This window comes from Aphanomyces astaci (genome assembly GCF_000520075.1).
Source record: "Aphanomyces astaci strain APO3 unplaced genomic scaffold supercont1.47, whole genome shotgun sequence".
NCBI classification, from domain to species: domain Eukaryota; phylum Oomycota; class Saprolegniomycetes; order Saprolegniales; family Verrucalvaceae; genus Aphanomyces; species Aphanomyces astaci.
In genome coordinates, this window is record NW_009798310.1 from 471,524 (window position 1) to 484,268 (window position 12,745).

At 47.4% G+C, this 12,745-nt stretch overlaps 2 protein-coding genes across 2 annotated transcripts; both read left to right on the plus strand.

The window, feature by feature from the left end:
• Positions 1–3,730: 3,730 nt before the first annotated feature.
• On the plus strand, positions 3,731–4,344 carry H257_13368 (hypothetical protein; the record flags this gene model as incomplete). Its single annotated transcript, XM_009840866.1, has 2 exons — positions 3,731–3,996; positions 4,074–4,344. The coding sequence occupies 2 exons, from the start codon at positions 3,731–3,733 to the stop codon at positions 4,342–4,344; spliced, it is 537 nt and encodes a 178-aa protein (XP_009839168.1).
• Positions 4,345–11,415: 7,071 nt separating this feature from the next.
• H257_13369 (hypothetical protein) lies at positions 11,416–11,995 on the plus strand (the record flags this gene model as incomplete). The annotated part of the gene is made up of 3 exons (XM_009840867.1): positions 11,416–11,448; positions 11,493–11,525; positions 11,783–11,995. 3 exons carry the CDS (start codon positions 11,416–11,418, stop codon positions 11,993–11,995), a joined length of 279 nt encoding a protein of 92 aa, XP_009839169.1.
• Positions 11,996–12,745: the final 750 nt, after the last annotated feature.

The following is a 12,745-nucleotide window of genomic DNA, read 5'->3' on the forward strand; positions in this document are numbered from 1 at the left end:
TTGCACTTCAAAGTACTATATTAGTTATTAAAATTACCTCAATATCGGGCAGATCTCGGGGCATGATGGGTTTGCATAAACATGTCGTGGATAGCTCATCTCGCCCGTTTGATCGTTCTTTGCCAGTCCGTACTCGATAACGAGTGCATCACCTAGAGAAAATTAAATCCTACAAAATTGATTTAAAAAATATACCTCGCCAAGTGACATGTTCAAGTCGTAAATTTGCGGTTGTAATGGACCGAGCCATCAAATTCCAGCACAAGAGCAGAAATGCATGGCAAGTCAAACTCAAGTTGAAATCTTTTGTTGCCTGAAGCGCTTGCTGCGCCAAAAATCGATATCCTAAAATTGTTTGAGAATACATTCAGACGAAAATATTATATCAATCTGCAACCGACATCGGGGCTTTGCCCTCCATAATTCGCAATTCACCACTCGAACGGAGCTGCGCTACCTTGCGCTTGTACCCAGCGCTAAATTCTATTCCACAATCAGTAATAATTACAATATATTCAGAATACCTGCAATCAACGTTTCGATTTTGGAACCTAAGGCCATGCCCCGCTCTGTATATTCATACTTGATCGCACTTTGGACGCCGCTGATGGTAGCGTAGGAGTTGTATTGTCGAGGCACGTTTTCAACACCATGTCGACTCCGTTTGACGGATGAGAAGTTTAACAACGACTTGCACACTGAAACCGAGAGAGGCAGTGCCAGGCGGCCACTGTCAACAGAAGCAGGGTGCTCTGTCTCGAGCCAACGAACCAAACGAGCAAGAGTGGTTTCATACTGCTTTCGTGTATTGCTTACAACACGCAAAGCAATGATTTCATCGCCGGGTTCAGGACGCTGAGATTCATCCGTGCGGGCTTCCCCAGTTCCTTCCATGGCCGTTGTCTTACGAATGTTGTTTCAATATTGATGCGACCTTTCCTGATATTTGTCCGGTTAAACCTTGTTTCGCAAAATCGAAAATATGCTGCATAACTGCCTTTCAATACAAAAGTCATGAATACTTGATTCCATAATTTGGATTTACGAAACACTTTTGTTTCGTAAGTCATAGTATTTTTGGCAAGTGATGTTTCGTAAGTATTTACTATTGTGCCATAAGTCTGTTCTAAATAAGGCCCTGTTCGGGCAACTTCACTGAACAATCACTGAACGTTTCAACACTGAACGATGAGAATTATCCGGTGACTTTATCCGGCCAACATTTTGTCATGTCCGGGGAAACGTCGGAACGGATCGAAGGATGCGAGCGCTGGGTCGTTCATGCGCAATGAGCGCGGGTTGGAGCCTCAACTTCGTCGTAATCGTTAGTCATTAGGTTCATTTATGATGTGGTTGACTCTAAAGCATGACCGAAGTGCTGCCGTGGTCGCTGAGATGTGTGGTGATGCAAGCTGCCATGAAAGTGGTTAGCTGGTACGCGAGCGCTACTGCGCATAGCCCTGTGATATTCACTAGGTCACACACATACGTACATATCTTACTATTCCGCCAAAAAGCGCATTCGCGGAGGGTCTCTAGCCACCTCTACCTGCATGAGCCGACGGCCGATTCTTCGCCGCTCATGTGGACTCCGCCAAACCATGCAATTTACATAATGATACTTTCGAATAATATAACTTGAAATATGTATGAAAATATAATTTCCAATCAATTGCATCCAGTGGTGGGAGGGGTGATCCCAACACGGGATTCCGAGTCCCGTGGTGAAAGTGCCACCACTGAACACTTCCGACACGGAACGCATCCGGATTTCGGATAAGTTAGCCAATCAGAATAAAGTTGTTCAGTGTTGAAACGTTCAGTGATCGTTCAGTGAAGTTGCCCGAACAGGGCCTAAGTATTATCGATAGTAGAGCTCTTTCGAAGATTCGTTGAGTTAGAATTTGAAAGTCAAACATGTCGCAGCGAAGTGAAACTCACGTATAATATTATGGCTCTTTCGAAGACCCCAAGAGTTTGAGTTTGACACAACCCATGAGTGCCCATTACTTCCACTCAGTCAAATAAGTACACTTGGCATCAAAGTCATTGTTCTCGAATAGACAAAATTATCTTATCTGTTAGAGATACAAATTTCAAGAGATATGACCTACTTAGGTGCTTACCGAACATATTGTTCATGTTGATATTATGACTTCTCGCATGCTGGAGTATGATTGAACACAAAGGCTGCAAGGGGAGCCAGCGAAGGTGTTGCTCTACCTTTCAGGTACCAGGTGACACAGGATCATCTCACACAACGCTCGGAAATGTGAATGCTTGATTAAGTCGTGTAAACCAGTATGAAGCGTCGCCAAGCATAGCTTTGCAAGGTACGGTAGCGTTTGCGGAATTACATTCTTTTCCACGTGCAGGAGTTCTGTAGTTTGATTGGTTATAATTTGCATATGACCATGACGCGCCATGTGTCACACCTGACTCCAGCGAAACTCTAAACTCAAATCGTCGTTGAGACATCGGCCGACTTGTGTCAACTGGAGTTGCGTTTCAAATACAGTATGTTTGCATTGGCCAATCAAATCACTGGAAAACACAAGGCGAAACTCAAACTCTAGCTCAACAGGTTTTCGAAAGAGCTCTAGTGTTTAGTTCTATGGTTCTATGGATATGATTGCAGTAATTTCTAGTGAACCTGTGGTATGGATGAATATGACGGTTACTCCGACACTACTTCGTGTTTGTATGCGTGATTCTGGCCAATAAATGAACGATATTTTGCATTATATCCAATCAAGTAAATCCAGACTGTTAATTTAGGCCAATCAGTTCAGGTTTTTGGCGATATTGAGCTGCTCCGATAACTCCGACATATTTTGTTGGAGAAAATTTGAAAATATGCATCCGTAAGTACAAAATTCAAGCTGTTTTCGCATAGCTGACATATTTCCAACTCCTCCGACAAAACATACATTCTGAAAAATCTATAACTGGCCCATTATAAGCCCAATGAGCCTGAGGGATCTAGAGCCCGCGAGTACGAAGAGCGCCAGAGCAACTGCCATCAATGCGTTCAAGCGTTTCGTGGAGAGTGAAGACGTCGCTTACGACTATGTTCATCGATGTATGCAACTTGATCAAACGGGAACGATCTTCGTGGGCGTCGTGGACAAGTTTGGAGCGTATTTGGCGTTTCTTGTGTCTGAGAAGGGGGCTCTACTTGCTCGGAACACAGTGACATCGTACTTTCGAAATGTCAAGCTGTTGCTGATGGAGCTCTACCCTGCATGTCGCAACCAATCGACAACCAACATGCTCAAACTGGGAGTCATCCTGGAACGCTACTGCTTAAAGCGAGACTCTGGTGGAATGGTTGTGAAGGCAACTGCAGCAACAAAGGACGATTTGAACACTTTGATTCAATTCCTCTACTCGACTGCTGTCAATCCCAAAGACTACCACGACGCGTGCCTCTAGCTTTTGTTGTGGTACTGCTTCGGGCGTGCATCGGATCTGTTCGGATCTGTTGTTGCTGAAGCGGCGCAATTTCTCCATGGGGCCACGGAACGTCATGTTCCTGAAACTGATTCGTGTCAAGACATCGGAAGAACAAGGGTTGTCGATATTCCACGACAATTCAGTGTTTACCTGCCCGATAGTCGCGTTGGGTGCGTGGTTGGCAATGGATACAACGCCAGAAGCATCATTATTTGGCTACCTACCAAAGTTCAGTCAAAAGGATTTGCCACCTTTGGACACGGCAGTATCATAGATGGCCATCTTGGACACTGTGGCATCCTTCGACGACGTCGATCTTTGTGGAACGGGCATCCTTGGAACCAGCGCGATAACGTCCGACGGGACAACACGCCTTGGGAGTGGTGGGGCGATGCCTGACGTGTCCGATAATCGTGACATGACGGTGTGGCAACTTTCTACATTGGCGATGATGTGGCAACCTCCTACACCTACACAACCAGTCCTGGAGAAACGAAACGCACCCCAGGCGGCCAACGTGTGCCTGGCGTTTATAAGTACGTGAATCGTCTTTTTGGATCGAATCTCTAAACCTAGCTTGTCCGCTTGATGCGATTATTCCTTCCACATGGTTACAGCTTGGTACCTGGTTCCTCCGACTTTCGCGACGGCGTTCTACACTACGGTTCAGCTGCTGAAACTGCAATCATGGACTATTTCGATCAACGACAAGTTACCTCGAAATCCGCCGGAACGGCTCTCAAGGCGCTTCATACCATGCATCGAAATGGAGACCTGGATGATCGCATCGCGTCGTACTACTGTTTGTTGAATGGAGCGCGGATCACCGACCCATCGCCTATGAGAACGTTGCGCGAGCTCAAACCTCAAGGCATTGTCACGATATGATTCAGTCGTTGAGATATTAGTGACTCAAAACTATTTCTTCATACATCTTCAAACATGTACAAAACATTGCGTATGTACTACTGTAATGAGAAATCCAATCCACGCGTGAATAAAAAATATAACTCCTCAAATGTTCAAATACATATACAATACTGCATTCATATTACTATACCAATCCGGGTGCCAGCATGCGCTTCTGCCTCATACTTCACAGGGCATGCTCCTCGCCGTCCACCGCCAACATCGCTAGTATGGATTGAAGCTTCTAACACGCTTTAACTATCATTTAATATTTTACATAGGTGAATATGATTGTATACCAGTGGTGCGCAGCGCGTGGGGTCCAGGGACGTAGGTGGGGTGCAGTGTATGGGGCGCAGGGCTCATCGTGTGGGATCGAGAGGTGTAGGAGCGTAGGGCTCAGCGTGTGGTGTCGACGGGTGTGGGGTCGAGGCCATTTGGCGGTGGGTTGGGGGCGGGGTAGTTCAACATGTGGATGTTCGCGGGGATGTCGAGCGGTCGGCGGAGAATGTGTCTGAATAGGCGCCAGCAGGCTCGCAAGAGAGTGACTCGGAGGGGTTCACAGTCACAGCGCGTGTACAGCGCGGCGTTGGAGATCCTGTTGGGGTAGAAGAAACGAATGATGCAACGCAGTTGGCGGCGATGGAAGGCCTCGAGGCGAAGCAGTTGGGTCTTGGTGTGTGCCCAGGTGCCGTAATGGTACGTAAGTATGGGGATCACGTAGCAGTTGTAGATGCGGAGGCGAGTGGCTTCAGTGACTTTATCGTCGCGGAACTAGAGACAGTACATGCGGTGGAAGCCTGCCCGGGCGAGGGTGTAGCGGCGATGGAGCTCGGCGGAGTCGTCGAGGTAGGTGCCGAGTTTCTTGTACGTTCTCCAGGCAGTCGTGTCCGTTTGGGAGGTTGGGTCGATGGGCTTGCCTTGGACGACGGTGCGTTCAGTCTTATCGAGGTTCATTGTAGCGACCACGGTGCAAGGATGGCAGGGGAGATAGCGTCCATTTCGTCGATGCTGGAGCACAGGAAGTCGGCGTCGTCGGCATAGGCGATAGTATGGCTAAGGAGATCGCGTGGAACGTGTGGTGATGAGGCGAGGTCGCGCAGAGCGGCCTCAAGGTAGGCTACAAAGAGCACGGGTGAGAGGGAGTTGCCTTGGGGAAAGCCGGTATTGGGGGGGAAGGGTGCGCGGTTTAGCTGGCGACCACCCTGAGAGACAGGGTGGTCGAGGCCAGGAGGAGGGGTTTCGGGGTCTCAAGAGCGGACATCAATAAGGCGCGGTCGACGGTCTCAAGAACGGACATTAATTAGGCGCTGTCGACGGTGTGGGGAGAGGTCGATCCCGAGGATGTAGTGCCACCCCAGGATTGGGCGTTGGTGCAGTAGCTGCGAAGCATCTTAATGGCCAAGGATGTAATCGATATGGTTAAACAGGTGGTGTGTGTCGCGTGGTTGGCACGAGGTGGTCAGTTGGGTGGCGGGCCTTTGGAATAGGGTGTTGAAGGCCACGAGCTTGAGCTCGTCGCAGGCTTTGGCGAGCAAGAGACCATTGCGGCTGCGGCTGCATCGGGTCCAGCGTCCCCTGAAGTTGTCGAGGGAGGTAGCATAGCGGAGTTTGATGTTGAAGTCGCCGCATAGGATGGTAGTGTCCCTGTAAGGGAGGCAACAGTAGGCGGTGCGGAGTGAGTCGTAGAAGTTGTGTGATTCGGATGATGGGCGGTCCATGTGGGGGGCGTAGGCTGTGATGACGTTGAGGCGTTAGAGGTTGACTTGGACGACGGCGATGCGATCGGTGTGGGCCTAGTATGACTGGAGGCGGCTGCGAAGGTTGGGTGCGATGACGAAACCCAGTCCATGTTGGAGTTTTGAGGGGATTGTGAGTAGCAGATAACCATTGATGTCGGTCTGCTGTTGTTGGGTGATGCGTGTTTCCTGGAGATCTAGAATATCCACATTTTACCAGGCGAATTTGGGAAGTGAGGGAGTGGGAGTTAAAGGAGCCGGCGAACGGATGCTTCGGCTCGGCGTTGGGTTCACTGAATGGACGTAGAACTTGTTCCTCTGTTCTAATCAGTGTGATAACTGATTACCATATTTAATAGATCTAGAATATCCACAATAGATATAGAATATCCACATTTTACCAGGCGACGTCTGAGGAGAGTTGGTCCAGGCGAATTTGGGAAGTGAGGGAGCGGGAGTTAAAGGAGCCGGCGAACGGATGCTTCGGCTCGGCGTTGGGTCCACTGAATGGACGTAGAACTTGTTCCTCTGTTCTAATCAGTGTGAAAACTGATTACCATATTTAATATGGGTATTTTTTTCACATTCATTTTTATAGATTCCGGGGGTTCAGGCGGCTTGCCACTGACCTCGGGACAGGTTTCCGAGGGCCCAGCACTCCTCCCTTGTGAAGCCTAACACATCATCATACATCCTTCAAACACATCAAAATAAATCTATCACTGTTTCACTATACCACCTTCATCAAACTGCTTTATACACTCACGTCAATGAATTATTCTTTCACAAGAGCATGTCACAAGCTCAGAAAAATGCCAAAGTTCCACATGATTTTGAGTTCGTTTGTAGGATTTAAACAAAAATCAAGAAATACCTTCTCGGCCTTTTGGCTAAGATCAAGTGTAGTATGTGTTCCGATTTGGTGCATTTTGATTGACCGTTCCAGCTTCTCTTCGCCTGGCCAGCCAGTCACTTTCCAATCTGCCGCCTACCACCGAAGACCCTCAAGACAGCGGAGCCGAGGGGAGCCCCCCTCATCCGGATAGCGTATCCGGAGGCGCCCCCTCCCAGCCGGCGCCTCCGACATTCCGCCGCCGACCGCGAAAAGCAGTCCTAACTCGCACCCAATTCACATATCAGGTGTACTTCACTAAGGTAAATACAAACTCAAGTGGAAATGTTGGTGGGACATCCCATCACTGTTGGGGCAAACTATGACTGGTTGGACGAGGACGACTGGGTGGAAGCAGTCTCTTGGCAAGAATGCAAGTTGATATCATAGAATACATAGTACGAATAGTTCATGCAAATGTCAAGTATTTAAATACAAGTCAAAGAATCAAAGTGAACACGTTTCATTTCAAAATCAGCAATCTCGCACAGAATCGATCCCAAGAAGATCTGCGTAGTGTGCCCCGTGCCATCCTGCAAGACCAAGTGGATCACTTTATCCAACAGGTCTACGCACTACGGCACCCACAAGAACCATGACGACAGCCTGCCTTCCTACAGTGACCGCTTGTACAGGGAAATGGCTGCCGTCGATCATGAAGCGTTCTTCGACCACTGGAAAGTCCATCTACATGACCCCCCCAACTACGTCGGATCACCAGCGACAGACTACGACTCTTTCGTAACGGCAATCGAAGAAACCGGTGTGAGTGCCAACGATGCAATGTTTGGAATGATTGAATTTGTGTGCCGCAAGCTTGGTGGCAACCCCGGAGCCATGGTGCGGGAATATGCAAGGGCAAAGAACTTGACAACGACCGAGGAACCAGACGACCAGCCGGAGGAAGAAATCGCCCAAACGACTCATGTGGCCGCTGGTGCTCCAATTGTGCGTGCTGTGCTCCAACGATCGACAAAGCGTCCTAAAAAGAATTAGTAAAGGTCGTCATGCAAATACATTCGCTTGTGTCAAATTTTGTTGTTTCCTTAAACTGAATCACAATCGCAATTGTGTGGGCATTAGATTCTCGATTTTTTCAAATATCCCGATCTTGTATGGTTCGTTCAATCAAGTGGTCAATCAAATCTACTCTTCGGCCAATGCAACATCGAATTAGAGTGTGACTTAAATTAGTGTGACACTGGACCATTTTGACTTACAAAAGCCAGTACAATGAGTACATCGATAGATTAGCCGAATCAGCACAAGTTCAAATTTTGGGTTAAAGGACAATACGATATATGATGTCTACGACATGTAGTGGCAATACTTTACACACATATACTATTACATATACTAGCATACGTTTTCTAGACGCACTACTTGAATGCGCATATACAAACACTAGGGAGTAATACTTGTCTATATAAAGTGTACTAACTAGTTACACTAGGATACTAAATTGATGGCGGTTGAAAGAACACCGTCAGCTCGTTTCCTGTTACGTTGGTGCGTCGTCGCTTCCGCATACGTGCCACTTGGGAAATGGACTCTTGATAACTGTACACCCGCTGCAGCTGTCGTTGGGCAATGTGTAACTGTCGTGGGTTGTCTTGAATTTCATTGGCATGGCTAATAACCCATTCGGCCAGATTCACTATCGATTCATGCATAACCTTGGTGGTGCCACTTTGAGTATGGTCGTTTTGCACCACTGACGTATCGTTTGAAGTGCTTCCCACATTGCAGATGTCAAGTTCGGCGGAGTGCACGACAATGTTCGCCATGGGCCGATTGGACTCCAGACTTAGCATTTCGGACTTCAACGAGGGGAACGTCCAAAATGGGTACGTAAACCCACGCACCTTAAACTGCGGGGCATATATCTACATCAATATATGAACTCACTGTGCACATAGCAATCATTTGATACGCAGGGTTTCACCTCGTTAGATGCATTCGCAACCATATGTGCAAGAACAAGGTGCTTGCACAGAAGAAACTCGCTGTATGCGAAGGTCCAAGAGGTCAAGCTAGTTGTGTATCCTGTGTTAAATTCGCCCTGCCGGATTTTCATTGCGCATCGTTTCCAATTGGCGTTGAATCTTGTCTCCCAGGTCGGTCTTCCTATTATTCATATAGTACATCTAGGTACAGTACATCTCGATAACATATACAACATCTAGATAACATCGATGGCCTAGTCATGAGAAAGCATGTATATGTGCTAGCTGGGTACGTACCATAGAACATGGACACATTCGTGGCTCGTGTACCATTCTTGAATGTTGTTGGTGATGATATAGCACAGCAAGTCTAATCTGGGTCTCGCGTGTTCCTAGCGGTAGTGATAAACACAACATCACAAAACAAGTTCTCAAGTACCCGTAAAAAATGCATCTTTATTCTGCTGAAATGGGATTCAGCTAGCATACTCGTTTTGGGCACGATACCCCTTGAAGGTACGCTGACCGTGCCCAAAGTGCGTATTCCTTCCATGTGTACCAGTTGATGAACAGGTAAATGAACACATACGGTTCGTTGTGTTCTTTGCACAGCAAGTACATCTCGCGAAGTGCTGTACAATACGCTTTGGTCATGGAATCGTCGTTGATCTACAAAAGAAAGTCTTTACACATGAACTACACGTACTAGACTAACTAGAACGAGTAGACGTTGTACGCTAAGTACACGTACGAGGAAACTATGTAAGATTTGTGTATCTACATGGACTAGAGATAATATGACGTATATGACATAAATACCACGTTTGCAAACATCGGATGTGCTTTGTAATGGACTTTCATTAAGTCCAACACAACATCCGCGACGTCGGTTTGGGCGAAAACGTCGTTCTTGCAAATGCGACGGATGGAAATTGTGGGTCGTAGCCGTCCGTCTCCTTAAGTTCATCGTTTGCAGCATATCTACACCGAATCCACATATGATTACTTACACTCCGAAGTAACACTGAACCAGCGTTTACAGGTCACCTCTTCTTGTCGGGGAGCTGGTACAACAAGCGCATCCGGACTGCACGATCCATGTGCCACAGACACAAGGATATCTTCGCACCAGGCCAGGCGCGTTGCGTGGCAGCAATCTTGCTTGCGTCCATGTCCATATGCACAAAAAGGGCCAGTGCATATTGTTGTTGCAAGAGCGTAAACCAGCTTTCCAGGTACGCAATTCGAACTTCTCCTGTGTCGAATAGTTCAATATGAATTCATGTTTGTTATAGTACAAGTAGATGGGCTAGATGCACTAGATGCAATGTATACAATTGCTGCGTACCGCTCTCCCGAATGAAGAAATAACTCAATGGGTAACCTTCACCGCGAAATGGTACAATTAGCACGAACATTTCGAAGTTCGAGCTGTTAGTGCCGTGCGACGAGTCAACCACACACTCACTGACTCGGGAGAGCTTCACTGGGAACGTGCCTTGCTGCATGCTGTGGACAAGCTGTTTCATGACAATAACCACGTTGTCGACTTGTCGTACGGTGTCGAATACAATGGACTGGCTGTCGACACAAGCTGTTTCCTGATGGTACAAAACACTGGACTTAAAAGCGTCGGCGTGTCTCTTGAACGATGTCTGCATAACCTATTTTAAGTATGAAGTGTGTGTACTGCTAAAGTATGCTTTGTATTTTCTATCTTGTTGCACAGATGCAGTATATGATGTGCCGACGGTATGTTGACCAACTTGGAGCCATCGTCACGTCGCTCTTGAAGTAAGCAGTCACGTATCTTCATTGGCGACATTGCATGGCACGGTCTTCAATATAGCTCACAAAGAAGGGATCCGTTGGCGGGGAAGCATTTTCAAGCCCAATATGGTGCTCCGCGTGATAAAAACGCACAAACACTTGGTGTCCAACGTTTGACATTGCTAGTACACCTACTGTGGGTATGAGATCTATTTCGGCTAGAAGGTCGAGCGGCACTAGGGGTAATAGTAATAATATTGGTTCACAGACTTCTATTAGGACATAGACGCTATATCACTCATAGCAAGACAATTAACATCATATCAAATACCTTTGCAAGGATACGAATTGAAACCAACACGATTGCGTTGCTTTATCTCAGGTGTCACGACACTGGAACGCCGGCGGCCCTTTGAAGCTCCTTGAATATCCTCTCTCTGCGAGCACGTGTACACGCATGTGTACTGGACGCCATTGCGGCTGGACTTGCTCGTAGCGCATTGTCGTTGCGCCGTCGACGATATGCCCTTTTTCACTCTACACGTTATAAACGAAGTAGATTCACTAGTTTAACTATGAACAGTATAATTATATAGCTACGTACCTGAATCGAAAACCGAGAGCATTCTGCATGCATTGCGTAATGAACTCAGCGGCTGAGGCAAATTCACCACTCATGTTGGTGAAATCAATTCGTATCACCATGGCGGCAGGGTTCATGGGAATCGCCCACACAGTGTCGCTGTCAAACTCCCCGAATGACCCCACGTCGAATATTAGAACATCTTCCATGCGTTGTTTACCTTGTCCTTTGTACGTGTCTGATCGGCAGATGTTACACATGGCGTATGGTGAGTTGCATACGGCATCAACGTAGGAAGTCCATGGTAGCAAACGGTTGCACCGCGAGCACGCGATCGAATACCCACTCATTGCTTAATGGCGAATCAGTGTTTGTACAGTTTGGGACAAAAAGAGAAACCTTGCTCGTTCCATTCACCCGGATAATTATCCGGACATTGCATTTACATCAAGCAGTACAGTGGGACTGAGGTTCAGGTGCGACTTAGGCTACGCTGACCGCGAACCCTGGAGGCATGTGGTGGCCGGAGGCTCTCGCCGATTCGGGAGCTTCTGGCCGCCTGGCCATGACGCCAACGTGGCCCTCAAGCCAAGCCGCATCAACGCCACCCCAAGGGGACATGTGGTGGCCGGAGGCTCTCGCCAAATTCGGGAGTTTCTGGTCACCCATGGACGACTACGGCAGCGGCGAGGACGCATGAAGGCGCAGCGACCCCCAACCACAACACCGACAGGTGGCCGGAGGCTATGCTCGATATTTTGGTTAGCCTGCCGGCCGCCACAGAAGACGAATGGACGATGCCGGCGACCGTTTTATCGAATGTGCATGCGATTATCTGCAACGTGTGGCCGGAGGCCCTTGCAAATTCTCTCGCGAGCCCTCACAGAGCCCATTTTGACGCTACCAGCACCGAACCTTCGACAATCTCCAATGTGGGGGGTTTTGGGCTTCCGGTGTTTCGGAGAAGATGGACCCTTTTACTAATACAAAACTTTTAGGTATATGTTATAGCTAATAAAATCTGCAATTATATAACATGTCTTGGAAATGTAAAACCAAGTTAGAATTTGTCTTGGAATGTTTTCAAACACTAGAAAAACAAAACAAATATGCTTTTAGGTTCCTGGATACTTTATTTCATACGAAATATAGACAAAATATACAATTTAGGTGCTTACGGGGTTTCAGGGTAGGAGAGGAGGTGCGATGCGATCCACAGAACAAAGGAACAGCTTGTTTCCAAATGAGTGAATTAAGAATTAACAGTGGGCGAGCCCATCGAGGGATCCGCCGGTTAACTATCCGAATTGTATTGGATGTTGCGGTGCTGGCTCGCAAATCAGAATTACAGATAACTCTATAAATGGATGCCAATCCATGAATCAATTGATACAGTTATACAGAAAAAGAGGTAAACAGCAAAATAGCCATAACTTCATCAATATTGCTC